At 36.4% G+C, this 27,795-nt stretch overlaps 2 protein-coding genes across 5 annotated transcripts in view; both read right to left on the reverse strand.

Moving 5' to 3' along the window:
• SPDYA (speedy/RINGO cell cycle regulator family member A) overlaps positions 1–17,715 on the reverse strand; it is a 29,146-nt gene extending 11,431 nt beyond the window's left edge. The window contains exons 1-5 of one of the 2 annotated variants that reach the window (XM_024553024.3): positions 17,472–17,715; positions 14,224–14,476; positions 12,210–12,268; positions 10,005–10,090; positions 6,528–6,699 (exon numbers count right to left, since the gene is read on the reverse strand). In XM_024553024.3, the coding sequence (XP_024408792.1) occupies positions 6,528–6,699; positions 10,005–10,090; positions 12,210–12,268; positions 14,224–14,458 (552 nt within the window). In that variant the 5' untranslated portion in view covers positions 14,459–14,476; positions 17,472–17,715. Of the gene's footprint in view, positions 1–6,527; positions 6,700–10,004; positions 10,091–12,209; positions 12,269–14,223; positions 14,477–16,037; positions 16,227–17,471 lie in introns of those variants that run through there. The other variant, XM_045189290.2, reaches the window with a different exon arrangement.
• Positions 17,716–19,700: 1,985 nt separating this feature from the next.
• The window catches only part of PPP1CB (protein phosphatase 1 catalytic subunit beta), a 35,251-nt gene continuing 27,156 nt past the window's right edge, over positions 19,701–27,795 (reverse strand). For all 3 annotated transcript variants that reach the window (XM_053924043.2, XM_024552608.4, XM_053924044.1), the window contains exons 7-9: positions 27,505–27,656; positions 23,851–23,985; positions 19,701–21,510 (exon numbers count right to left, since the gene is read on the reverse strand). In XM_053924043.2, the coding sequence (XP_053780018.1) occupies positions 21,406–21,510; positions 23,851–23,985; positions 27,505–27,656 (392 nt within the window). In that variant the 3' untranslated portion in view covers positions 19,701–21,405. The remainder of the gene's footprint in view (positions 21,511–23,850; positions 23,986–27,504; positions 27,657–27,795) is intronic.

A 27,795-nucleotide genomic window follows, 5' to 3' on the forward strand; every position in this document is an offset into this window, starting at 1 on the left:
TTTAAATATACACTATGTTAAAATATAAACATTTTATACACAATTAGAATGTTATTGTGATAACAACAATGAATTAAAAACAAAATTGTACCAGAGTCAAGAGGGCAGGATTTTTGTCTTAATTCTATTAGCTCTATGACCTTAGGTAAATTACATAACTTCCTGGGCCATAAGGTATCTTTTGGAAAGGTAAGTGACCTTTAGAAAACAGGTCACTTACAGTCATCAGAGTCTATGATTCTATGAAAGTGATTATTCTGAAGCATTGGTATTTGACCTACAAGAAATGTTATCCTAGCTTTTACTTTATCTTATTCTTTAGTGATTTTTTTTGTACCTTTGGTGGGTGTTTCTAAAATACAATACTTGGCCTTCTGGGTTTTTTTCTATGCATATCTACTCTGTAACCTCAAGAGGTAGTATAGTATAAGTGTTAACAGCACTGCAATCAGACTGCCGGGGTTGGAATAAAGCTATGCTGCTTTACTGATTGTGTGACCTTGGAGAAGTCATAGAGCCTCTCTATGCTTCGATTTCCTCACCTGGGATTACCTAGCTAGCTAGAAGAATTGTGAGTTAATACATGTGTAGCACTTGGAACAGTGCCTGGCAAGTGATCAAAAGTATTAATATTACCATCACCTTGGATCTCTTCTCTACCAAGCTTTAAACGTCACTTGAATGTTATGACTCATTTTACTCATACCTATTGACAATTCTCTTAATTATCCAATTATCACTTTAAATTTATATCTAATACTAAATTCCTTATCATCCCCATAAACCAGTTTGCATTATGGAACCCTCACTCTTTTTGTTATATAGCTTTGCAACTCTGACAACTCATCCCCCTGTGTGCCATATATCCAACTGGTCACCAAACAATAACTCTGTAACATTGATTTTTCTTTGGCACTGGGTTTACACCTTGCTTCCTGACCTATGGTGAGTGTAGCACTCTCCAGCACCTGCCCTATATTGGGCCTGTCATTGGATTATTTTCTTCATAGCAGTGTTTATATCACATCACTGCTTCCTTTCTAAATTCCTAATCTGGAGTCGAGTAATAGCTGACAGAGAAATCAGCTATGATGATATTGTGCCAACTAGGCCAGACTATTGCCAGACAAGACAAGAATAAACTTCCTCTTGATAAAATTGCTACTGGAGTCTAACTCTTTCTCATCAGATTGGCATTCTCCGGAATCTGTGAACCAATCTAGAAATTAATCTATCACCAACCTAAATAGATTCCACCTCAGAGGAACTGATGTCCAAAAAGATAAACTGGTTCTAAGAAGATAAGATCAGAATAAGTAGGTTGAAATACTCTTTATTCTTTTTTGGAGACTCCTTACATACATTTTTCTTTTTTTAACAAGAGATTTTATTCATTTATTTTTAGAGAGGGGGGCGGGGAGAGAGAAAGAGAGGGAGAGTAACATCAATGTGTGGTTGCCTCCCCTGTGCCCTCTACTGGGTTCCTGGCCCGCTACCCACGTACGTGGCCTGTCTGGGAATCAAAGGTGACCCTTTGGTTCGCAGGTCAGCACTCAATCCACTGAGCCACACCAGCCAGGGCCCTACATACATTTTTCAATTTAATCATTCCTCATCTCTTTCCAAAAAAGGATTTGAGACAGTTTAAAAAAAAGAGCAAATGAAAAATTTTTCATTTAATAGGACCTGAAAGGGAAAATATACCTAAAGTGGGAAAGCAGACATGCCAGTAATAAAGGGTAAGAGTTAATGTGGTTAAGGACAAAAGTTAGCTCTTAGTTTCTCTGCAGCAGCCAGGGTTTAAATAATAGGAGACAAATTACAAAATTCACATTATCTCAAAGGAGGGAATAAGTTCTTTTGATGGTGTATAATGGAAAGAGTACCAAATTTAAGTACTAGCTGGCCCTGCCACTTACTGAGTAACCATGGACAAGTCACAACCTTTCTACATCACTTTCTTCATCTGTAAAGTGGAGAATACTTATGCTGTTTAATTCCTGAGATAAAATAACATAACAGAAATGCATTTTCTAAACCAGTCAATAAGAGGTGGAGGCTAGATGTCAGAGAAAACAGAACATTGTGAAGTCCTTAGTTGTGAGGTCAAGTTCTGACTCTGACAATTAGCATAAGATCTTGAGTAAATCTCAACCTTATTGGTCCTCAGTTTCACCAGCCTTAAAATGGGAATACTCAACCCTCACAGCCATTTTTGTGACGATATATGAAAATATTTATGAATATATAAGTATAATGTAAATGTAGAGTATTATTATTGCAAACCAGTTAGTAGCTATCATAACAGTTTTATTGCACAATATGAAAAAAAGAATTGGCTTGGCAGTATGTCAGTACCAAGCTCTCAATAACAAAAGCATAGAGTACTTAACTAAATCTCTAAGCGTGTCTTGCTACTTTAATGCAGCAAACTTCAGGGCAAGGATGATGTAACACTTCTTTATAATAAACACTGAACTTGGTGTCTTACTCATAAATTAGCTGTTGAATGAATACTTAAGAGAATTGGATAAAATCTAACTAGATAGTTGCCTTTCCTATACATCAACATGATTCAATTCAAGTATATCTGGTTGGAAGAGAAAAAAAAAAAAAAAGCCTATCTGCCACTAGGGTAAGTGCTGAGAGAGCTCCATGAAAAAGCATTTTAAAGTTTTTTCTTTTTCATGTATAAACAGGTATGAAAAAGAACTGGGAGCCTTAAGTTTCCATCATTCTGTCAGTAAGCACTATTTGCTGAGTATCTACTATATGCCAGGCACTGTTCTAGGCACTGGAGATATAATAAGAACAAAGTAAAGACCCTGCCCTCTTGGAATTTATATTCAAGTAGGGGAAAATTGACACTAGTAAGATAAATAAGTAAAACAGAATATGTTATACGGTGATTAAGTGCTATGAAGAAAAATAGGAAAAGGAATACATAATAATAGTGGGAGGTACTACTTGCTAATTTACTGGCTTAATTGAGATATTACTCAAATACCATACAATTCACCCATTTAAAGTGTACAGTTTAATGGCCTGTAGTATACTCATAGTTGCACAACCATTACCACAGTCAATTTTAGAACATTTTCATCATTCCATAAAGAAAGCAGTCACATCCCATTCCCTCCCTCCCTCAGCCGCTGGCAATCACTAATCCACTTTCTATCTCTTTCAATTTGTCAATTCTAGACAGTTTATATAAATAAGAATCATACAATGTGTGGTCCTTTGTGACTGGCTTCTTTTACTTGGCACAAAATTTTTGTGTTTCATCCATGTTGTAGCACGTTACTTCATTCCTTTTAATTGCCAAATAATATATCATTGTATGGATATATCATTGCTTATCTATTCATTAATTGTTGGGCATCTGGATTGTTTCCACTTTTGACTGGTATAAATAATGCTTCCGTGAACATTTGTGTTCAAGTTTTTTATGGACACAGTTTTCATTTCTTAACTGCATAACTAATAGTAGAATTGCTGGGTCACGTGGAACTCTATGTTTAGCTTTTTGAGGAAAAGCCAGACTGTTTTACAAAGCAACTACACACCATTTTACATTCCCAACAGAAGTGTATGAGGGTTTGAATTTCTCCACATTCTTATCAACACTTGTAATTATCTGTCTTTTTATGATGGCCATCCTAGTGGGTGTGAAGTAATATCTTCTTGTGGTTTCAATTTTGCATTTCTCTGATCACTAATGATATTGAGCATCTGTTCATATGCTTTTTTTTTCCCCCCATTTGTATATCTTCTTTGGAGAAATGCCTATTCAGATCCTTTGCACATTTTAAAATTAGGTTTATTATTGAGTTGTAAGAGCTCTTTCTATTCTAGATACAAGTCCCTTATCAGATGGTTTGCAAAAATTTTCTCCCATTTTGTGGGTTATCTTCACTTTCTTGATGTTGTCCTTTGAAAGACATTTTAAATTTTGATGATGTCCACTTTGTATTTTCTTTTGTCACTTGTGCTTTTGGTATCATATGTAAGAAACCTAATCCAAGGTCATGAAGAATTACCCCTATGTTTTAAGAGTTTTTAGTTCTTACATTTAGGTCTTTGATCCATTTTTAATTAGTTTTTATATGTGATATAAAGTAGGGGCCCAACTGCATTCTTCTACATGTGGATACCTAGTTGTCCCAGCAACATTTACTAAAAACACTACTCTTCCCCTATTGAATTTTCTTGGTACCCTTGTCAAAATTCAACTGAACATGAATGTGAGGGTTTATTTTTGAACTCTTCTATGTATTCCATTGAGTAAGACACTATTCAACATAGGGTGGTAAGGCAAAGTTTCTCTGAGGTTAGCATTTAAACAGAGTCCTGAATGAAGTGAGGAAGTAAAATATACTAATATCTGGGGGGAAACCATTCCAGGTAATGGGAATGGCAAATACAAAGACCCTCAAGTGGGAGTGAGTGCCCTTGGTGTGTTTGAGAAACAGCAAGCAGGCTACATGGCTGGAGTGGAGTGAGAAGGATGAAGCTCAACCAACTGAGCCACACAGGTCAGGGCAGAGGTTGGATATGTTTATTTAAAAGATTTTTAAATTTTATTTTTATAGAGGAGAAGGTGGGGAGAAAGAGAGGGAGAGAAACATCAATGTGTGGCTGCCTCTGAAGCATTCCCTACTGAGGACCTGGCCCGCAACCCAGGCATGTGCCCTGTCTGGAAATCGAACCAGTGACCCTTTGATTTGCAGGCTGGTGCTCAATCTACTGAGCTGTACCAGCCAGGGTCAGATATTTTTTTAAGATATGGATGTAAGAAAAAGAAAAGTCTAGGGTCACAGCTTTCTGGTCTGAACAACCAGAAGGATGAAGTTACCATTTATTAATATGTGGAAGATTGCAAGAGAAGCAGGTTTGAAAGTCTGTGTGGGGGAATCAAAATTCAATTTTTAGTATGTTAAGTTTGAGGTATCTACTAGATAATGAAATATGAATAGGAAATTTAATACCTAGGTCTGAAATTAGTGGAGAGATCTGTTAGGTCTCCATGCTGAATCCTTGAGAAACTAAACTTTTCTGTAAATCCCATTACACAACTGAGTTTATAGCTGTCTGAAACTTTTTAGTCTTTTACACATGCACTGTTAAGTCACTCCATTCTCTGGCTCATTAATAGTCTGGTGGCAGCAACTGTGGTAATTCCAGCTCCAATAGTGTAAATTAAAGTTGTTGCAATTTAAAAAATACTGGTCATTATATCTTAGGAGTAGGTGAGCAACCTGCCATGAGGTGGGTGTTGTCTATCCTGGCCTCTCGCCTCTCATGCCCCCTCTGTGTTCTTAGCTGAGTGTTCCATGGGCTTAAAGTGTTTGCATTGGAAAAAAGTATGAGTGTTCAAATAAGGCCTTGCTCGGATTATCACGTGCAAGGATGGCAACAGGTGCACAAATTATCCCTCTTGACATGGAGAGGTAGTGACAAAAAATAACAATACAGGACTCTTTCAACACCCTGTAATTGGAATGAGTCATATAAACCCTTTAATTAATGAGGATCCTTAAATTATGGGGGCCTTATACACCCAATCTTTTATATTTTTCTATTGGATTTAATCTTGTAAAGACTTGGCCTGCTGTATGGTTTTCTAAGTTATCTCTGAATCCTTGCATTTTTCCCAACAGTCAACAATCCTCCTAATTTGATCTACAAATATGCATACTTGCTATATCTTTATCTCATTAATAAATATAATTAACATGAGTAGTTCTGGGCAGAGTTTTGTGACACACCCCAAAAGTTCTCCCTCAGGTTTGACATTAATCCATTGTCTGTTTTGCTCTATAGTCTATTTAATGGATATGACTTCATTTAATTCTAGTATTATCTGGCTCACATTTACCAAACTTTTCTGAACTAGATGGCTTACAGTGATCACTACCTTCATTTAACTTTCTACTCTATTATATTTTTTAGTTTGAAACATTAATTTTATTCTTTATTGAACACCAGAGCATTAGATTAAATAATCAATCTTTTAATTTTTAGTGTCTTTCTGCTTTATCTTAATAAAATCTGGCATCAAGGAAAGTATGTGTCCTATGTGAAAAAAAGGAATGTTTTCTAAACATATTTAATTTTATATAAATTTTATGTCATGCAATGCACATTTCAGTCTTGGGGACTTGAAATTTTATATAATTTATTTAATGAAAATTATTATTCAACTCCAGTGATATTTTGAAATGTGCACACTATCCTTGTTCTGGTGTTCTTTTAGACAAGAGAAACTAAACACTACAGTAAAAATACTACAGAAGTAGGCTGCTCTGAAAAACACAAATGGCAATTTTAAATTCTTGGGGTATAAAATTAAAACATCAACATCATAATACACAACTTGTATTCATGGTAACCATCAGGTTAATGGTCTACCCTTATATATACAAAAACTAAAATGTTTGAAGCACATTAAAAAATAACACAAGGAAAATTATATGAATAGAAGACAGAGATTATATATATGCATATATAATATTTTAATATCTTACCTCCTCACAGCATCGCCTGCTTACAATAGCCCTATAGTCAATTCTATCCCAGAGTTGGTCCCTTAACTTTAAGAAATTAGGGAACAATTTTCTCCAGTTTTTCCCTAAAGCCCACGGAAATATTTCATATTTGGATTCTTCTTCATCTTCTTCTACTGTATTAGCCAAGTACCTAACGAAGAAGACGAACAACTCAAAAAAAAGAAATAGATAAAGGACAAGAATTGGCAGTTCACAAAAAAATGCAAATCACTATAAACACATTAAAAGATGTTCAACCTTACTCATAATTAAAGAAATAATAGCTCAAAAATAGAGATACAGTGAATTTTCCTTAATGAGTTCTGAATATTTGTGTATTCCTATAAATCTTAAGCTTTGTTCTGGGATGCAGTTACTTGGAAACAGTCTGATCCTTTCAAGTCTTGCTTTTATGATATGTTAGGTAGGTCTGGAGCAATATTCAGTCTGAGGCTAGTTATTCCCTACTAGTGAGGCAAGACCTTCCTGAATACTCTACTCAACATCCTGTGAATTTTGAGATTTTTCAGTTTGGCTGGAACAGACACTATTTCCAGCCCTGGATAAATGTTAGGCACTTATCCCTCTAATCCTTTCTTTTGGTCTTTCACCATAATCAGGTAATGTCATTATACACAAATGGAAACCAGTGTCCTTCCTGACAAATGCTTGAGCAGAATCAGGCATACACAGAAGCAGGAAAACACAACCCATAGTGAGCAGAACAATTAATGAATCAAGCTGACACACATAGTAGAAGTAACATACAAGAACATTAAAACAGTTGTAACTATTCCAGATGTTCAAAAAGATAAGAAGACACACTTCTAGAGATGAAAACTATGTGTACAATGAAAAATATACTCTATGGAATTAATAGCAAATTAAATGTTGCAGAAGAAAAGATTTGTACATTGAAGACGTAACAGTATAAACTATCCAAAATTAAACATGCAGACAAAAATAAACAAAAATAATAAATAGTATCAATGAGCCATGAGAAAACTTCAAGTAGCCTAATAAAATAAAGGTGAAATTGGAGTCCATAAAGAGGGCAGTGAACAGAAAAAAAATATTTGAAGAAATAAATGGCTAAAAATTTTTAAAATTTGATGAAAATCATAAACCCACAAAGAAACTCCTTGAAGCCCAAAGCACCAAGACACATCAGAATAAAATTGCTCAAAATGAGTGATCAAGAGAAAATCTTAAAAGCAGCCAGAGGAAAAAAAAGTAAATTGAATAACATAGAAAAGAAATGAGAATGGAGCAGATTTCCCATTGGAAACATTTGCAAACCCCCTTGATTACTTTCCAAGAAAAATGAACTTACAATAAAAAAATTATAAAATACTTAAGGTATCAAGATGAGAAACAGACCCTGAAGTTTGAAGATATTTAAATTAATAGATAAACACGAAAGAAAAAGATGTCTTAAAAGCAGTCAGAAAAGAAGACAAATGATCCTAAGTGGAAGGTTTGAGATACAAGAAGGAATAGGAAGCAAAGATATAAATATGTGGGTAAATATAAACAAATGTTGAATGGACAAAACAATAACACTTTCTGGCATCAGAGAGAACTACAGAATTGCAAAACAAGAAAATGTAAGTTGGGAAAGGAGTTGATCAGTGTTCAAATGCTTAAGGTTGTGTGATTAAAAATAACTAGGGTGCCGCCCTGGCTGGTGTAGCCCAGTGGAAAAATAACTAGGGTGCACTGGCTGGTGAGGCTCAGTGGATTGAGCACAGGCCTGTGAACTGGTCTGTGAACCAAGAGGTCACAGATTCGATTCCTAGTCAGGGCACATGCCTGGGGTGCTGGCCAGGTCCCCAGTTGGGAACGTGTGAGAGGCAACCAATTGATGTATCTGTTGCACATTGATGTTTCTCTCCCTTTTTCTCCCTTCCTTCCTTTCTCTCTTAAATAAATAAATAAAATCTTAAAAAAATAACTAGGGTAATTGCAAATAGATATGGACTGCATAGCATTTAAACAAGTAGAGGCAAAAAAGGTATCAGAAAATAAAAATTTTAAAATCTCAACAAAAAAAATAGATAACAATGGAGTGGAAAGAAGAAACAGGTAAAAATGGGACACAGAAAGTACAGAACAAGATGGTAGAAAAAAAGTCAAATATATAAGCAACAATATTATTCTACAATAAAAATGAACTATAGCTACATATACCATGTGCTCTTTTGTACATACTTCACATTAAAAAATTTAATACTGTACAGAAGGAAATAGTACCCTTCTATTCATGTAATATACATACTGCTTCATGTATTGAAAATTATTTCTAGACAGATAAACATGAAACAGTTCATTGTCCTTGCGGAGGGAGGCCAAGGTCTTGAGAGAGGAAGATTTACTCTTAATTGCATACCCTCTTATGTACTTTTTAAAACCATGTACATGTTCATATTTAGTTAATTATAAAATGAGTATCTACATATTATTTATCCTTCCTTAAAATGACTGCATATTTTAATGTTATTTTATTATAAAGCACCTTAATGTTAAACCCATTTAGTTACATGAGTCAAATCCTGTCCTCTGTAAAGTTACCTAAAGTAACTTCTTACTTTTAGTATCCCTGATAGTTCTTTTTTTTTAAAGATTTTATTTATTTGCTTTTACTGAGAGGGGAAGGGGAGGAGAAAGAGAAGGGGAGAAGCACCAATGTGTGAGAGAAATGTTGATCAGTTGCCTCTCCCACACCCCCAGCTGGGGACATGGCCAAATTATATTCATACATTTTCACCTGCAGTACTATATTCGGGTACTGGGTAGAACAGGTTTTGAGACTGAGATACATATTTTTAATTTACATTGATTCTACCAGAATTTTGACTTACAGATTGGAAAGCCATGTCACTAAGACCATTTACCAGATCACAAAACTAGTAAAAACTGTCTAATACAAGCCAGTGGAAGAACTGGAAAACAATATGGCTTGGTCAAAGTACAATGTGTTAAGTGAAACAATGAGAGGACACTATAGGTATCAGATATGAATAACTCCTATGTTATAGACAGAATTTCACAGTGAGTACGTCCAGAGCATTTTCTGCAAGTTGTTCAATGTAAAAGAGCAATGATGATAATGATTTTTATTGTATATTAACTTGAAATTTCAAAGAAAACACTCTGGCTTAAAAAAAAAAGTCCAAAAGAGGAAAATTTGGGACAATTTATAATGAAACACTCTGAAAAATATAAAAAGTGCATTCAAATTCAAGTGGAATATTTAAAAATAAATCTTAGGCAGAAAGCAAAATAAGATCAGTGAAAAGAACATAAAATATTCTGTTAAAGTAAAAAATGTATAGCTTTTACATAGGAAGGTCTACTCAAAGATATATATGAGGTTTTAAACAGGCTGTTTTAAATAAATTATCATATATAATAAAAAACTACCACAAAAAATCACTTAGTAGAAAGCATACTTACAGAGCAATAAAGAAATTTATCCTCGTATGCTCATTTATAGTAAATTTAGCTCTCTTGAAATAAACAAAGGTCATAGCCAAAAGATACTACAGGGAAAAAATTAAAAGTTAATATTAATGTTTTGCCTTCATAAGTAAAACTACTTTAAAATAGTTACCTTTATGATCAATAATAAGCTAAAACAATTAAGCATTATTTATTCTTATAGAATTACCTATTTCAGTCTTTATTTTTTGTCTTCCTATAATCCATGTGAACATTGAGAAATAATTCATAATCATTTATCATGAGTAAGATTATAACTAGAATGAACTCCTAAATTTTATTGCCCAGATTTTTGTAACCAAAACCCCATTTTTTCCTACCTTAAATTTCAATCCTATAGAGAAGTTGAAGTAATCATAAAATAAATGAATGTATATCTTTCACCTAGATTCACCAATTGTTAATATGTTGCCACATTGGCTTGATGTACATGTATATACAATTTTTCCCCTGAATCCTTTTAGTTACAGACATTCATACTCACTTTTTAAAATAACCTTTAAAAAATAACTCCAAAAAAAATAGGATAACATGGCTTTATTTTCATTGAAAAAAAGTGTTTTAAGTTCATTATTAAAAATACATGTGTCTAGCCTGGTATTAGGACATGCCAGGTTCTGGCTGTTAACTTAAAAACAAGTAATACTGATGTATCAGGTTCTCTCTCATAAAATGCCTATTCGTCCTACCTTCACAGGATTGGCCATAAAAAAAGTTCCAAGTTTTTAATGTAATTTTTAGTAGAGGACTCTTGAAATAGTCCTCTACTATAAATAGTCCTTTAAACAGTGTTAAAATACAGTGTTCCTGGTTAGTTAGTTTAAAAGCAGTGCCCCCTGCTGTCCAACAACTTTCATTACTGTAACGCCTTAAAATCATAAAGTTTGAAACAATGCCAGATGAGTTAGATATTTCATATTAAGGCAGTACCATTAATTTTTAAAAGTGTTGGTGACATTGTGATTATGTTTAAAATATATCATGTTTTAGAGATACATCTTGAAACACTTATGGATAAAATATTAGGATGCCTGGGATTTGCTTTTGGGGAAAGTGATTGGGAGAAACAAGAATAGTCAACAGACCCTGGCCAGGTGGCTCAGTTGGCTGGAATGCTGTCCTGAAGACCAAGAGGATGTGGATTTGATTCCCTGTCAGAGCACATATCTAGGTTGGGGGTTCAATCCACGGTTGGGGCCTGCACAGCAGGCAACCGATCAATGTTTCTGTCTGTCTCTCTCTTTCCCTCTCCTTACCTCTCTCTCTCTAAAATCAATAAACATATCCTCCAGTATGGATTAAAAAAAAAAAAGGATGGTCAATAGTTGATTGTTATAGTGGGATAGGCACTATATAGGTCTTTGTTCTCATCTCTACCCTAAGTTGTGTATGGTTGAAATTTTCCAAATTTAAAGATTTTTCCAATTTTATCTCTGTTATCTTATACCTGAAATTTAAAAAAGTTCATACCAGTATTAACTTAGTGGGTATTTAATCATAAACTAGTCTTCCATTCATTCCCTTTTTTATCAGTTGGCACATGAAGTGTGATGTGAAGTCATGCTAAATTTTCTGATACGATTACCTGGTCTAAGATGGCATTTACAAAGTTGAAATCGTAACCATTCAGCTACATTTTTACAGTATAGAAACATCACAATCCCTAGTATGCAAGTTAGCATAATTTTTTTATGAAACATTGATTCCTAAATAAACAACATGATAAGCTAATTTTGCTCTACAAGATTTTTGGGATTTGTTTTATCTAAGTTACCTACAAACTATTAAAATGTGTAACAGACTGCATTAGTGGAATGAATCTCAGAATATTCTTTCTCTACAGCCTGAAAAATGGTAATAATTCTGGTCAAAACATATTAAGTCTATACTGTTTCTTGTTTTCAATCAAACAGATATAGTCTTAAGGTCTTTTAAATCTAATTAGTAATATTCTACAATTCCCTGAAATAGAGACTTAACCTATAGTATATGCTAATTTCAAAAAATTAATGTGTAAGGTTTCCACATTGAAGGAGCAATGCAAGGTAGCTCTTTTCCTAAATTTAATAAGACAAGAAATTCTTATAAGATTTCATTAAAGTTCTGATGGTATAATAATACAAAAATGCTGGTTAATGACTACATTGTTACTAAATTTACCTTGTCTGCAATTTTACAGCAACAGTCCATCCACAAGAAATCTTGAATCAAATCGTCATCTACAACAAAAGGTAGCTATGACTTGTCTTTTAAAAATAGAATGTTTCCTTTTGAAGAATTTCTACATAAGATTATACATAATGCTTAGAAACAAACAAAAATGGCTGGACCAGTGTTGTTTGAGGTAGTTTTCAGTCCTTTGGTTTATTTACCATTGCAAGCACTGTTCAAAAAGTTATTGCTTTTATTCTTCAGTTTACCATCTGAGTTTCCTTAATATAATATAGGAATGGATCAGGAATGGTAGAAGTGTTTGATGTATTGAATATCCCAATAGCTCTTTGAGAAAGATGTCTTGGGTACTAGATTAGCTATTCATTACTTTCCAAAATCAATCTTTAACACGTGGAAATGGAATCTGATAGAGAATTTAGTCTTTACAAAATAATGACTTAATGAATACTCTGTATTTTTAATGTTTTATTTTCTCTAAATATTTTATCCTTTCTTGTTTTAGTTCCCAGGGTATTTTTAGATTTGGTTTCTTCTCTCTTCCTATTTATCTCTGTCCAATTACACATTATCCAATACACATGAAAATGTCTATATAAAGAAGATTCATAATTCATTATTTATAATTAACATTTAATTTTGGAGCAACTGAGTATTATGACAAAAAGATCAACAGAGAAAAATACTATTAAAAGAGTAACATCTAAAAAGATCAAAAACACTTATTTCAATTTTATAATCCTAAAATATATGGGTAGTTGTAGAATATAATCTGAGAAAATCTGATTTTTCCATTTCCCTTTCATTTTAAGTAACAAAACATAACTTTTTAATATTAATTTTTACATTTGAGAGATATTAATATAGTCAAATACATGAAAAGTTCCAAGAGTATGTAAATGATTTTCAGAGAATAATTAATTTCTGCCTTATTAATTCCTCTTCTATTCCTTAAATCACCTAAAATGGTATAGGCAGGAACATTCTCTTATTTCTCATGATTAGTTATGAATAATAAAAAAAGTTTGTGGGTAATAACTTTACTCTACTTTCAACAGAGAGGCAAACTTCTAACAGCATTATAGATCCTGACTGGGAATATCCTTATAAGTTCAACATTTTTCTACTTATATTACTTATATTTTGTCTTCTTACCTCATGTTGCTTTTCTTTAAATTTTAACCAGCTTGCCTTTAAAATTTTTCTGTCCTCTAAGTAGGGCAAATACACTTGTTCTCAAGTGTCTCCTCGTACACCCTTCTGCCTTTCTCTATAAACAAGGAAGCTTGTTACCTGGATCTACACACTGTGATATCTGCTTGACTTCCTTCCTGCAGGGATTTACTAGAATCTGTCTATTTTACCCTTTATTTTGTCTGCCTTACTACCTTACCTCAAAATAAACAAACAAAAAAAGTCTCTGTTTTGGCCAGTAGAAATACTATAAAGATGTTTCTTTTTGGTGATTTAAAAAATTTTATTATCAGAGTAGCACTATCTCATAGTCTGAGCAAATTCAAGCTGATTTTTACTATATGAGCATGATAATAAAGCATAGTTAATTTTTAACAATATTCCCCTGATACAATACTGAAACTTCTCCAGGTTGACTAGCCTTCCCAGTGTGCTCAGTGATAGCACTGAGAGTCTTGGGAAGCCCTCAGACTGTGTCAGTTGGCTTGGCTGAGAGTTTATATAGTATTCTACTTTATATCAAAGAAAACTCATGCTATTAATTTGAATTGCCCAGGATTTACATTTGACACTTGGATTCAAGTAGCCAAGAAGTGAGATGAGTCTGAATTTGTAATCCAAAAGAATCAAAACAAACAAAACCCAACATTTAAAAAGACTAAGTAAAACAAAAGCAGATTTGGTTGGAAATGAGAAATCTGACAGAAAATAACAGCATCCTCTTTTATTATGAAAGATTAATAAATCTTTACAGTCTCTCATTTTAAAGTACTCTCTAATTACCATTATTTCAATATTTTAAACCTACCAAATAATTTAAAGAAAGCAGTCATTTCCTGACGCTGTATAACCAGACAGGGTCCTTTGGGGCGTTTAGACTTGTTGCTATTCTGCGCATTTTTTTCAGATGCTGGCCTACTATCTTTAAAAATAGGACGCTTCAGATTAATAGGTTTTCTAGGCTGATGTGATCTACTTGACCCAGATTTTACATGAACAGTAACAGTAGGTGGTGTCTCACAATACAGCTGATTATGCCTCATTTTGGTTTCCCAAGATTCCTGTAAAAGTAAAACATACAATTACTTATCACACTCATTTCTATATAAAAACAACTAACTGAATGACACCACCAGAGGCAGCCCTGGGAAATGGTATTGAACTTGCTACTAAAATATTGTGACAATGATTCACATGAGAAAGTGCTTTTAGAATTCAGTGCTAACAAATGCTAAGCTTTTTTTGGTTAACTGATATACCTCCTCTTTACAAAAAATAAGATCCTATACACCATTTTGCTTTGACTACTGAGGATCTCAAAACCAAATCTGAAAGTTAACTATAAAAGGTATGCTGAGTTTATAATCTATTTGCGGTAGCCTTTTTTCCTGATTAATTTTGGTTCTGCTTGTATTGACATACTTTTTATCATATGTTTTTTATATGCCACCTCAATTTTTTTAATAGATCAAGACAAACTATTTGCATAACTTAATTATAATCAATTTCAAGTATTATATTAAAAAGCAACCCCCCCCAAAAAACCCGTATTTTCTTACTGGTAAATTCCTTGATATGTGACAAAATTCACTTATTCAAGAGCACTTATTGGTATTTACTGAAAAGTTAAAAACAATTCTAATGAAGAGATGTATACGGTATGTATTTTGAGGGATTCTCATAAACTGGTCACTTTAACATTTAAACTTGAGTGTATGAGCATGCTATTGAGTGGCAGATTATAAGTGTACATGAATACACAGTGCTACAACCTAATAAAATTTGAAACAAAGTTAATCCATTGATATTTAACAACACACAAAATCACTACCATGTGTGCTCATATGGCAAAATCCTTCAATGAGTTTTTTACAGGGACTCCACCACATGAAAAAAATCATACCGGAATTCCTACTTGAATAGAATGTCTGGAGGTGGTTTTTTGGGTTTTTGGCGGCGGTGGGAGAGTAAGTAGACAGCAGCTGATCTAGAGGCATCTGAACAATTCCTTCTCCTGCGTGTCATGTAAGGAGTGTTGGGGTGTGTCACAGAACCATCAGTGGAAGCAGTCCTTTGGAGATCCATCTGCCTCCAGGACCGAAGTCCAACAGCAGCGCCGACTGGCAAGTCAGGACAGGCAGGTAGCCTCGGCCGCAGCCTCACACTGAACACTTACCATGTGCCAGCCACTGTGCGAGGAGTTCTACATGCGGTATCTCATTCAAGTCTCAAAACCTCTCTATAAGGTGGGTATTATTTTATTCTTACTTTCCAGATTAGAAGTTTGAGGCTTAGAGAAGTTGAGAAATTTTCCCATTACCACATAACCAGTGAGTGATAAAGCCAGGACTTGAATCCAGGACTGTCTGACACCACAGCCCCACATTCTGTAATCACTAAAGAACTGTTTTAAAGATTAAGTGAAATCGTGTATAACACACACGACACGTGGCAAGCAGTCCAGTATTACTGTCACTTTGCCAGGAAAACATAAACACAGCTATCAGATTACACTTCACAAAAAATTTAACTCAACCATTTGCAGTGTAAAAGTGCGCACAATAAATTGTGACTTGGGGGTTAACAAGCCGTTGCTGTTGGAAAGAAAGATGGACTTCCCACCTTTGTGCTAAATTAAAATGTCTCTTTAAAAACATCCTTATTGAAACGACTGGAGCATTTTTGTTACCACCACAGACTAACTATCGAAAAGCAGTGCAGCGAGTTTAGGAAAATCAGTTCGGCAGAGTCGCCGGAGGCTTCGCTGCGGCCATCATCACCTCTCCAGTCCCCACCTTGACACCTCCCCCGTCACCCGGTCACGGAGCACGCGCAGCCCGCGCCCGCGCTGGGGGCGCCCCCCGGTGGAGGAGCCGGGCGGCACAGCCGTCTCCGGTCTCCGGGAAGGTCGCCCCATCCGAAGTCCCGCCCCTGCGCGAACCGGCTCGACAGTACCCGCTGGGCGGGCGGAGGCCGGGGCGCGGAAACACGGGATGCGAGCCGGCCGGGCCCCCCCAGCCTCGCCGCGCGGGGCTGCCGCACCTCCCCCGGGATCCTGCCTCGGCGTGTCCAGGCACTAACGGCGTTCGCTCTCGGGAACGCCGTTTTAAAGAACGCGGCGCACGGTAAGTACTCGGGACAACGGCCGGTTCCTGGGCATCGTTAAGTACCCAGACTTCGTGGGTCGGGGAAGGGACGGGCACGAGTGATGCCAGCGCGGCGCCGAACGCCCCCCCAAACGCGACACAGCGCAGCGCTGGCATTCTGTCCTCTCACGGGGAGGGCGTCTTTCAGCAAAGCGTGACAGGTAACCCAGTGTCCCCCCCACGAAGAAATGTAGTTTAAGTGTTAGGAACTGCGGTGTTTTAAAGTGTGTGGTTAGAGAATAAAGGTGTGAACCGACCCGAGCTCGGGGGGGGGGGGGGGGTGTTCCCGTCTCCGGTGGAGGCGGGGCGGCCTCCGGCGGCCGGGAAACGTGGCGCGCGCCTTCTGCGAGCTTCGGCCGCCCGGCGGCCCGGGCTCCAGACCCCGGCGCGGACGCCCCGGGGAGGGGCGTTTCGCGGGGCGCCGGCAGGAGGCGGGTCCTGCTCCGCGCGCCGCGGCGCCCACCCCCGACGGACCCGGTGCGCGGGCGCCCCGTCCTGGGGGGCGGCGGACGAGCGGCCCCGGGGAACCAAACTCCGGGCCGCGTGAGGGACGCCGCGGCGGGGCAGTTGGGAGCGACACCGCCCGTGTCCCCTCCCTGCCCCCGCCTGCCCGGCCGCGGGAGCGCGGCGCCCCCACAGAAGGTGCCTGCCCACCCGTCTGGGCAGCTCTCCCCCCGCCTCGCCCAGGCCCACCGCCGGGAGCGGCCCGCGTCCGACCTCCGCGCCCCGACGCCCCGCCGCTACTGGAAGGGTGTGTTCTCGTCCCGGGCCCTAGTATGTAGGGAAGGGGCAGAGTCACCGCCACATCTTCACACACAGTGGACGGCGCGGTTGGTTGGGTGTGAGAGGGAATGAAGGGACGGGGCACCCCCGACCCAGGAGTCGCCGGGAACGCTGGGGACTAAGGTACCTGCGAAAACCTGGGGCTGGCGACGGGGGCCGGGCGGGCGGTCAGCCTCCCCCAGACGCCCCTTGGCCTCAAACGGTAGCTCGCAGGCCGCTCCACAGCTGCACGACCTGCTCGAAGACCTCCCGCCAATGGAGAACGAGGCCAGCGCGGGCCAATCAGCTCCCAGAGACCGCCGCCGGGGGCGGGGCTGGCTGGAGGGTGCGCGCGCCGCTCCGGAGTCGCTGCCACCTGCGAACCACCGGTATCCTGCCAGGCGTACCCTCCGGGCAGAGGAAAACACCACGACGCTCCGAGATCTGCCCAGGCAGGGGTCCTACTTTAATCCCTTTCCCTCCGACACAAAGTCAGGCGTGTATCGGAGCCATTCGTCTTCCCCTCAGCTTGATGGAGCGGCCCTGCTTTGTTAATTGTATGAACAGACCACTTAAATTAACAAAAGGTGTGACTACCAAGGCTCTGTGATAAGGAGTAATACTTCCCATTCTGTTAAATCTGTTTGAAGTTGTAAATTCTTCTACAGGAGTCGTTCTGGCCTCATCTTAACACTTGGCCAGGTGCCTAGGATGTAGTAGGTGCTTAATGTTTGTTGAAGGATTACGTAAAAAGACCCTCCACAGCTACCTGAGGGATAACCTGCCTCCCCCTGCCCCCCCTGGGCTGTTTTCATGTTGCTACAGTCTTGCAAAATATTTCTTCTGACTGCGCAATATTCCAGAGTGGGTGATCAAATTGAATACATCAAAATTGTTAGTGTATCTAAGTCACTTGTTGAATAAACATTGTAGTGTTATGACAAAACGTGAGGTGGATACTTAATGCAATCAGTTTGTCTTATTTCACTACTGTTCATTTTGTAAGGTATACTGTCACTTCAAGATCCTTTTAACCATTTTTCAGCTGTTTAAGGATATTATAAAGCACTGATATCTAGCAAAATGTGACATAGTACAGTATTTCTAAGCGGATGCCACTGGGCTAGTCCTGCTGACCCGCGTGTTCTCAGGCGCGGCTGTCTCAGGGATGGATCCACAAGGGCGAGAGGCGTGGACTGGGCCAGGGCGGCCCGAGAGGAGTAAGCTCAACCACCTTCCGTCTCTCAACACGTTTTTAGCATAAATATGTTTTTTAAAAAAGCTGAATTCAAAAGTTATGGTTGCCAAGGAGCCAAAATGTACCTGAACTTAAAAATGAAGGTATATTTCATTTCCTTGGCTCAGTATGACACACTTTTACATTAAGGGACACATGCCAAGATGTTCCTCCTGTCTTTCCCTCAGATAATTTTTTTTTGAAATGCATATAAATCCTTTAAACATTTCCAATTAGCCACCATTTTAAGCTTTAAAATTTTTCTTCCTGGTATTTGATTCCACATTTTGCAAACCAGTCTTGCTGGTCACAATTAAAATTTGTCCCTGGGCAAAATTAAAACAATGACTATTAAAGCTTCAAATGCAAGGTGTATACTGTAGTCAATTATTTTCATTCCAGAATAACAGAAATTGATGCAATCACATTATCTGGTGAGGTTTAATGAATTTGAATGTCATGACATTTGGATTATAGATACATTTGAATATAGAAAATTATTAAAAATCAGAGAGGAAGGACACTATAAATTAGTGGCATTAAATTACAGGGTATTTTTCTCCTAAGAAATGGAAGTTTTATTTCAAGTAGCAGTGTTACCAAGTAAATAATTTTAATAAATAATATATAAATAAAAGCTATTAAAGTGGTTTAAAGACTGCTTGAATAATATTTAAACATGGTAAATTTCCATCCTTTAAGATTTAGTGACCAGTATTTATTTGTTTAATTAGTAACTGATTTCATAATCAGTATTGACCTGGATATATTATTACAGACCTCCAGTAAGTAGGATCTAAATTAATATGGTTTTATTAATACTGAGATTAATAAAAGACTACCCTGTTTTCTGTCAAAGGCTTATTTTCTAGGCTTGCTTCACTATGACTACTAAAAGTACATCTAAAATTGTATTAGAAATTGCTTGACTTACACTCCAGTTAAGATATTTAAAAATCACATTTGATAAAAGCCTGTGTGGCCTAACCTAATCTACCATATACAGTACACGAACACCTTCAGAAAAGGATCGATACAATATACATCAGACACTGAAACCTATCTGGATAAAATGTGCCTAAATGTCTCACTGTAAAGGAAAAAAAGGGGGGAGGGTAAAATAACCAGTCAGGCTTCATATCAATTAGACAACTTTTACTAAATGAGAAAACTACATTTAAAATGTGCTTTAAAACAAAATGGAATTAGAAAAAAAGACAGAGCATTTGAAAGAACATTGTCCTGTGCTGAAAATCAAATCTCTTGCAGAAATACAATACACGAATTCATAAAATGTTAACAGAGTTCTCAATTTAACATTTTTAAAGCCAATATTAAGGTCAAGAATTTCACAACTATGGTAGCACACATAGAAGGGCACTATAAATATGATGTCCATCCCTATGAAGCTTACAAATTTGACAACGCTCAATAAAAGCTTTTAGAATCACATCCAAAAGTACTGCATCAAAAAATCACAAATCTGTGTTCTCTAAGTTCTCCTTATAAAATCTTTATGTTCACTTTTGTACTCTTGCCATTTGTTAATACTAACCCTTAAAAAAAAAAGAGAGAGAACAGGAAAAGAAATACTGCAAAAAACCCTTGATCATGTACAGAAATTATTGCTACTATAGTTCACTACAAAGCATGTCTATACAATATGAACTTTGATCATGAAAAATCAGAATAAAAGTCTTTAGTGACATAAGCCTTACAATCGTATACAACATTCACATGGCAATATTAGACAGTTAAGCACCCAATACTCATAGTTGACAGAATGTCCCACTGACCAGCATTCATTTAAATACGTCCTTCGTACAGAGTGAGGGAAAAAGAAATAGTGTCAGCTTTCTAAGGCTTGTCAAAAAAGGATTCTGTTTTGTGGATCTAGAAACAAAAAACAATAGTAATGACAACAACAAAAACTGAAAAAAAACAAAGATGATGCAGGTGAGAGTGTTACCAGAAAGTTAAGCATGCCAAAAGGTGTTTCGTGCAAATTAAAACCTAAAACCAAGGTACCACATAATCACATTACCAACTAGCTGGGTAATACTATATGAGCCTTATCTTAAAGTTAAATGAAATGCTACTGCACAATAGAGAATAAGTTAAAAATTAGAGTGCACAAACCCAAATCTGTGGCAATTTCTGAATGAAGCAAAATATTCACTATCAGCCTCAAAGTTTACCCAAACTGTTTGATTAAATCACTGGATTGGACAGGTCGCATACTTTTAAAATATCAGTCTGTAAAATTCCTTTTTACGATAAAGAGGCATAAATTTTCTTAGTTAAGCTCAAACAGATACATAAGTAAATAAGCAAGAAAAAAATAATAGTTGGTGAACGTCTAAAGCTCATCCCACATTTCACTTTTAAAAATGTTTAGGGAAAGAAGTTTAAAATATTTGCAGGTATTCTAGCAAAAACAAACAAACAAAACAAAACAAGCCCAAAATAATTAAACAACCAAGCAACATTAAAACCACATTACACAGAAGGATCATCATGCTTTCATCTGGTTTGACTATCACATCTAGTTTAATTGGGATGCTTTTCAACTTTAAAAACTGTGATAAGTGAAGATGGTTCTTTAATGGGTAATTTTGAATTTGGACTTAACTTTGTTGAATATTTTAACAGAGTATACTTATTACAATACAGTGTAGCACATCTTTCTATTAGAAAAAATTTAAGATCCTTTACCCGTCTCCTTAAGTTAAAGGTGTGACATCATAAAGGGTGTCAAATGGCTGGATGGTTTTACAGTGCACACTTATATATTATGAAGTATGTCCTTAACAAATCTGATGGTTTCTTTACACAGTTCCTTTCTTCACCTTTTCTTCGGTGGATTGGCTGTTCGAGGTGGAGTGACGGGACGTCCTGAATTCAGTCCACCATACTGGTACTTAGCTTTCTTTTCAGATGGTTTCAGTATCTTAAAGTAAACAATTTATTAACAATGTTATTCTTTAAAGTGCAATAAGTTTAAGAAAATTGTTACAATTGTTTTTTTTCAATAAATGGTACAAATTATAAAAGTGCAATAAAAATATAGCAAAGGTCCATAAATATTTCTCACATTTTAAAGAGTGCAAACATTCGAATATGTGAGTAGTGCTATTGTCATTCCATTGATACGTTAGTAACAAAATGCTCAAGTACACGAATCCTATCAACTGACCAATCCTTAGATTTAAGCAAAAAAATCAGTGTATATCTGTGGTGAGGAAAAATCCTAGCTTTAAGAGTCAAAAAGACCTAGGCTTTCACCAATTCTGCCCCTATTTAGAGGGTGACTAGTCACACACTCTTCAGACCTTAATTTTTTATGTGTAAACATCTTTTTGTTTTTTAAAAAAGCTTTATTTGAGAAGCATGTGAGATCTGGCTCCCCAGCGGCATATGTCATCAGTTTGGCTCAAATAAACTCATAAAAATTCTCCACCCCCCCCCCCCCAATAAACAAAAAAACACCAAACCCTCAGCTTTATTGTTACATATAATAAAGTTCACATATTTAAAACATGTCAATAATTTTGAGTATATATATTTACAGAGTTGTACAACCATCACTATAATCTAATTGTAGGAAATTTTTGTCATGCTAAAAAGAAACCTTGTTCCCATCCCTATTTCCACTTTCCACTCCCCTAACCCCCTTTAATTCTAAGCAACCACTAATTGACTGGATCTACTGCCCTGTCTTTTCTGGCTCTCTCTTTGTGATGGGCTTTTTGTTTTTAAGGTTCATGCATGTTGTAGCACATATCAGTTCTTTACTACTTTAAATTGCCAAACAATATGCCATCTTATGGACATTCCACATTTTGTTTATTCTTTAGTTGATGGGCATTTGGGCTGTTTCTACCTTTTGGCTATTATAAATAATGTTCATATGAATACGCATATACATGTAATTGAGACCTATTTTTAATTCTTTTGGGTATATACCAGTAACTGGATTGGAATTGTTGGGTCATACAGAAACTGTTTAACTGTTTTCCAAAGCAGCTGCAGTATTTTACATTTCTGCCACTTATGTATATTCCTACTATAGATGTAGGAAGGTTCCAATTTCTTCACATCCTCACCAATACCTGTTACTGTTTTTTTTAAATCATCTTTATTCTGGTGGGTATAAATAAAGCTTTAACCTAATTGCAGATAGGAAATTTCTGTATTTACATAAAAAATGAGTATAAAAGATTTATGAAGTATTTCTTAGAACTATTCAAAACATCACAGCACCTCACTGAAAAAAAGTCAACTCCACTACGCCACCTGTTGAAAGATAATGCCTGGTTACTATCCTTAATGAGAAGTCAAACATTTACCACTCAATTATATTAGTTGTTACAAATAGTATAACATAAAAAGAAAGAGGGACGGTCTATATTTAAAAAGAGATAGCATGCTGCATGTTACGGATATAAAATAACCTTTGAAAAAACAAAATATCAAAGTTGTCTTGGTCTGTGAACAAGAATGATATTAAGTAGCACATTAAAGCTAGAGTTCACTTTTTAAAAAAATAAATATTTCTATAGTTATAAATGGGCACTTTAAGGTCATCTAGAAGGTTTTTTCTTAAATAAATATTCTACGTTATTTTAATCTGAGTTTATAATTCTTTCTCCTCGATGTCTATCCCACCTAGTCATCTTGTAAAAGAAAACAAAATCTAAACAATTCATTGAATTTGCAGGCAGGCAGGCAGACCATTATTCAAGGAGTCATAAAGGAGTTTAACAATTTTAAAACCTGCATTAAGAATGACTGATACAAGCTGATGACTATTCTATTGAGATTCTCCCTTAAGACCTCCCCTAAATTCCCCAGTCTTTAAAACCCTCATACCAATGGCCCCACCAGGTGATGTGCCCAGCCTTTCCCATCTCCTCTCCTTCCCCCCAGGCAGCTCACCTACCTTTGCCTTTCTCTCTCCTAAGCTCCAAGGGCCCTTCTTTTGCTTCTGTAACTTGTTTCCTGAGCCTACGCAGCCCAGCTGGCTCGCTTCTATTACCTCTGCAACTTTCTAAATAAACTTTCTCTTATAATTTGGGGTGGGGGTGGGGGGACGGCGAAGAATGACTGGTATAACTTAGATTCCCTAAACCTCTAATATCTGATACAAAAATAGAAATCTCTAATGAGTCTATGCTGAGAATCATTTCTTAGTAAAACTAATTTTCTAGATTTTCTCAATAACACAAATCTAAAAGAAAATGCCTTCTGACAAGTTTTGATTTCTAGTTGTTATAAATTTATATTATACCTGAAAGGAACACATCAAAGTTTCATCCACACTCATCATTCCACCAGCATTATCAAATTCACCACAGTAATTTGGGGCTGAAAATAGGGTTACCAATTGCCGTTTAGCAAAAAATTCATATCCATCTTCCACCACCTGTCAAACAAAGTGTAAAAGAAAAACAACAGGTAATTCTCAACTGTCTGTACTCACCAAGATTAATTAACAAAGACCTAAAAAAACAAACACACTCTGTTTTGGAAGCTTGATTTTTATTCTTAAACTTGCCTTAGAATATTGTATTTAGTGTGCCTTCTCTATAATGGTAAGGATTTAGCTTAAATGAAATCGTAATAAATTTATGATTATTAAGAAGTTCAGAAATCATATCATTTCCATCCAAGGCTCTTCATATGCTAATGTATATGTGTCTACAGAGAGCTGGGACACTAGGTACTTCTTAGATGACATTATAATCCAACTATAGAATCCTTAATTCAATGAACAATAACCAAACAAAAACATTACAGCAAGGACATTTTTTTCTTGCTTTACTCTTAAATTTTATGTATTATGTAACTACACATTGAAAACTCTACTAAATTGAGCTTAATTTACACAAATCATGCTCCTAAAAAATAGCTTTGTAAAATTTTTATATATAACCCTTCTTTAACAATTAAATGTAATTTCTAGAATCTGTTGTCAATTCCTGAGTTAAACAATTGTTTCTCAGCTCTACAGTTTGAGAGGTAGCCAATGATATGTAAACATTTTATATTTATATATGTTAGGCAAGAATACTTTTTGAAGTTTTTTAGGTATCCTTCCATTAAGCAAAAATTATCCTACGATACTTTCTAAGATATGCGAGTACCTCCAGAATCATGTTTATTTTTAAATAATCCCTGCCTTAGTATCAGATACATGCTCCTGTTGTAAGTATCTCATGGCAGAATTTAGACATTACCCTTTTTGTTAAGACCTTGGCCACCTTATCTACTCCACGCTCAGCATGGAGCTTGGCACTCAGTACATCCTTTTAGTTCTTAGTTTCCCTGTTCACTTGTTCACTCGATCACTCATTTGCTGAAGGAACACGTTTTTTTTTCCTTCAGGAAATATTTGGAGTTTGTGTTATTCCTCATCGCAGGTCTCTTAATTCTAGAAATATGGGTTGTGTATTGGTTTGATATGATTTCAAATTCCCTTGTTTATGACAAAAATAAGGTTTTTAAGAGTATAGTTGCTTTGAGGTAAGAGCGAAGTAAGTTGTGTCAGGATGCCATGCCACTACCTCATCTGTTGTCACTGATTAGCACTCAGGAGCTCACCTGTTGAAGGATGCTGCTGGGGGCTTATCAAAAAAACATGTGAAGAAGCAACTATTGCAAGGGGACATTTAAACTATAAATACCCAGAGTTTGTGAAGACCACTGGGAGTTTCTAGAGACTCTGCTGACTTAAATAGCTTCCTTAAGACTTCTAGGGCAGTAGCTCCTCCCCTGGTAAAGGCTGACACACAGGGCAGAAAGCTCTGCAGCAGCCCCCACAAAGATCATCAGATCATCTTACCTGTCAGCCCTGGCTCCACTTTTGCCTAGCAACAAGGAACTTTTATGTCTTAGCTCTTCTTGGCTAAACCATCTCTCCTAAACCTGAGCTGGAGCGTGAGTACCAACCAACTCCTATATAAAGGTACACTTCAATTTAATTAGGACTTTATTCCTTTTATTCCCCTTGCCTGGTATAAAAGTTTGAGTAATCTATTGTTGCTTTGGAATATGTTATTTCTTCATTGGCTTATTTAGAGACATAATCTTCTATACTACTAGTTAGTGAAATTATTGTAATTCCTGCAGTGAATCTGTGTTAAACAACTGACAAAGATAACCTTGTTCAGAGCATAATTTGCCACCCAAAACAAAACGATGTATTTGAAACTAAGCAGAATAGGATTTTTGAAGGTGTCTGGAAGAAGACCACACAAACTAAGGTAGTTCAGTAACCTTATTAAAAATCACCTTTTTTGAAAAGACCAGTGAATAGAGATCTACAGCTATAACAAAATGAGTATCAGTGGCTATATTATTAGGAAACTTAGCCACTCTGCCCTCTTATCTTAATTACTTCACTCATAACAAAATGAGTATCAGTGGCTATATTATTAGGAAACTTATCCACTCTGCCCTCTTAATTACTACTTCGCTCATAAATACAATGTTTATTTATTAAAAGACAACTCTGCCAAAAGCAAAGAATTCGGGGACGTGACTTCATTTCAATTGAACTAGGATATTCTGCAAGGAAAAAGGCATGTGATATACAGTATGTGCAGAAAATGAGAAGCCAGTCGCATGTGTTTTTCACACAGAATCACAAAGAGGTAGTAGTAGTCAAGTGTCATGGGGTATAAAGTCCCAGAGAAAAGGAAAGTACTGTGGAACAATATATACTTAACAAATTTTGCTTTAACAAGAAAACAAAGAAGCTTTAAAAATATACTTACAAATTTCAAATACTTTAGTACACTTTCAAAAATAGCCACAAAAGGTTTTTAAAAATGCCTCTGAATGTACTTCATATAAGTTATGTTTTAGAGAACACAGGTCTTGGTATATTAAATTGTTAAAATAAGCTTTTGTTAATTCTTTTATTCAATGAACACTAAATGCATCCTATAATTTGTAAGTTTATAAGGCACTGGATATTGAAAGGTCAACAAGTCACAGTCCCCTTCTCAAAAAGTGTACACTTTAGCCCTGACCAGTGCGGTTCCAGCTGGCTGACCATCGTCGCACAAAGAGAAGGTTGCTGGTTTTATTCCCGGTCAGGGCACATCGGGCCTGGTCCCTAGTTGGGAGCAAGTGAGAGGCAACCTATTGATATTTCTCCCCCTCTCTTTTGCCCTCCTTCACCTCTCTCTAAAAATAAATAAAATCTTTTTTTTTTTTTAAACAGTGTACAACTTAGTAGTGGAGGACGAAAACAAATAAACCTAAATTGTATATACATTTTTATAACAAAAATTCAAAAATACACAAAAGTAGAGTTTTACTTAAACTCTCATTTACTAAACTACCCTGATTAAATAATCATCAGCATTTTGCTACATTTCCTTAATTTATCCCCCTTTTTTCTCTGATGTATTTTAAAGCAAACCCTGGCCATGTCATCTTACCGTTGCATACTTGAATATGCATTTCGGATATGGACATCCTTCTTACGTAACATATCACTGATATGTTAATGACATATCATTGCAGCTAAAACAATTAACAACAACTACTGGATATCTAGGTACCCTGTCTATAATCGAATTTCCCCAACTTTCTCAAAAATGTCTTTTTACAGTAAGTGTGGCTTGTTCTTATCAATACCCCCACAACTCATTTGACTACTATCTATATTTAAACATCATATTAAAATGGGACCAAGTATTTCTAGAAAGCTTCAGACAAGCACCAAAAACTTTGCTAGAATTGCAGTATACTGCAAAAATATATTCCTTTGAAACATTTTCTCATAGAGGGTAAGAAAGGGTTAACAATCATTAGCTTGTTAATTGTGAGAACAAGGTAGAGGCTTCACCTCTCAGTTTCCTCAAAAATAAAAGGAGTGGACTTGGATTAAGTTAATAAATATTAAAATATCCAAAAGTTTTATATTTCATACCTGATGTGCTCGACAAATCAAATCTAAATCATGACGATTCAGAAATTTACTGACTACATCAGCTCCAAAAGTGAAGGAAACACCACGATCATTCTCTCCCCAGCCTTGCACATCCTTATCTGGGTCAGACCACAGCAAATCACAGAGCAAACCTTTAAAGGATAAAAACAGCAATGAATAAAACAAAATAAAGTTTATAAAGTATATCTTCATCACATTTCTTCTCCTGTCCTCTTACCCTTTAATAAACAATTACAATCTCTTCTCCCCTGCTATCCTAGTTTATCAAAC

This window comes from Desmodus rotundus, chromosome 5 (assembly GCF_022682495.2).
Source record: "Desmodus rotundus isolate HL8 chromosome 5, HLdesRot8A.1, whole genome shotgun sequence".
Lineage (NCBI taxonomy): Eukaryota > Metazoa > Chordata > Mammalia > Chiroptera > Phyllostomidae > Desmodus > Desmodus rotundus.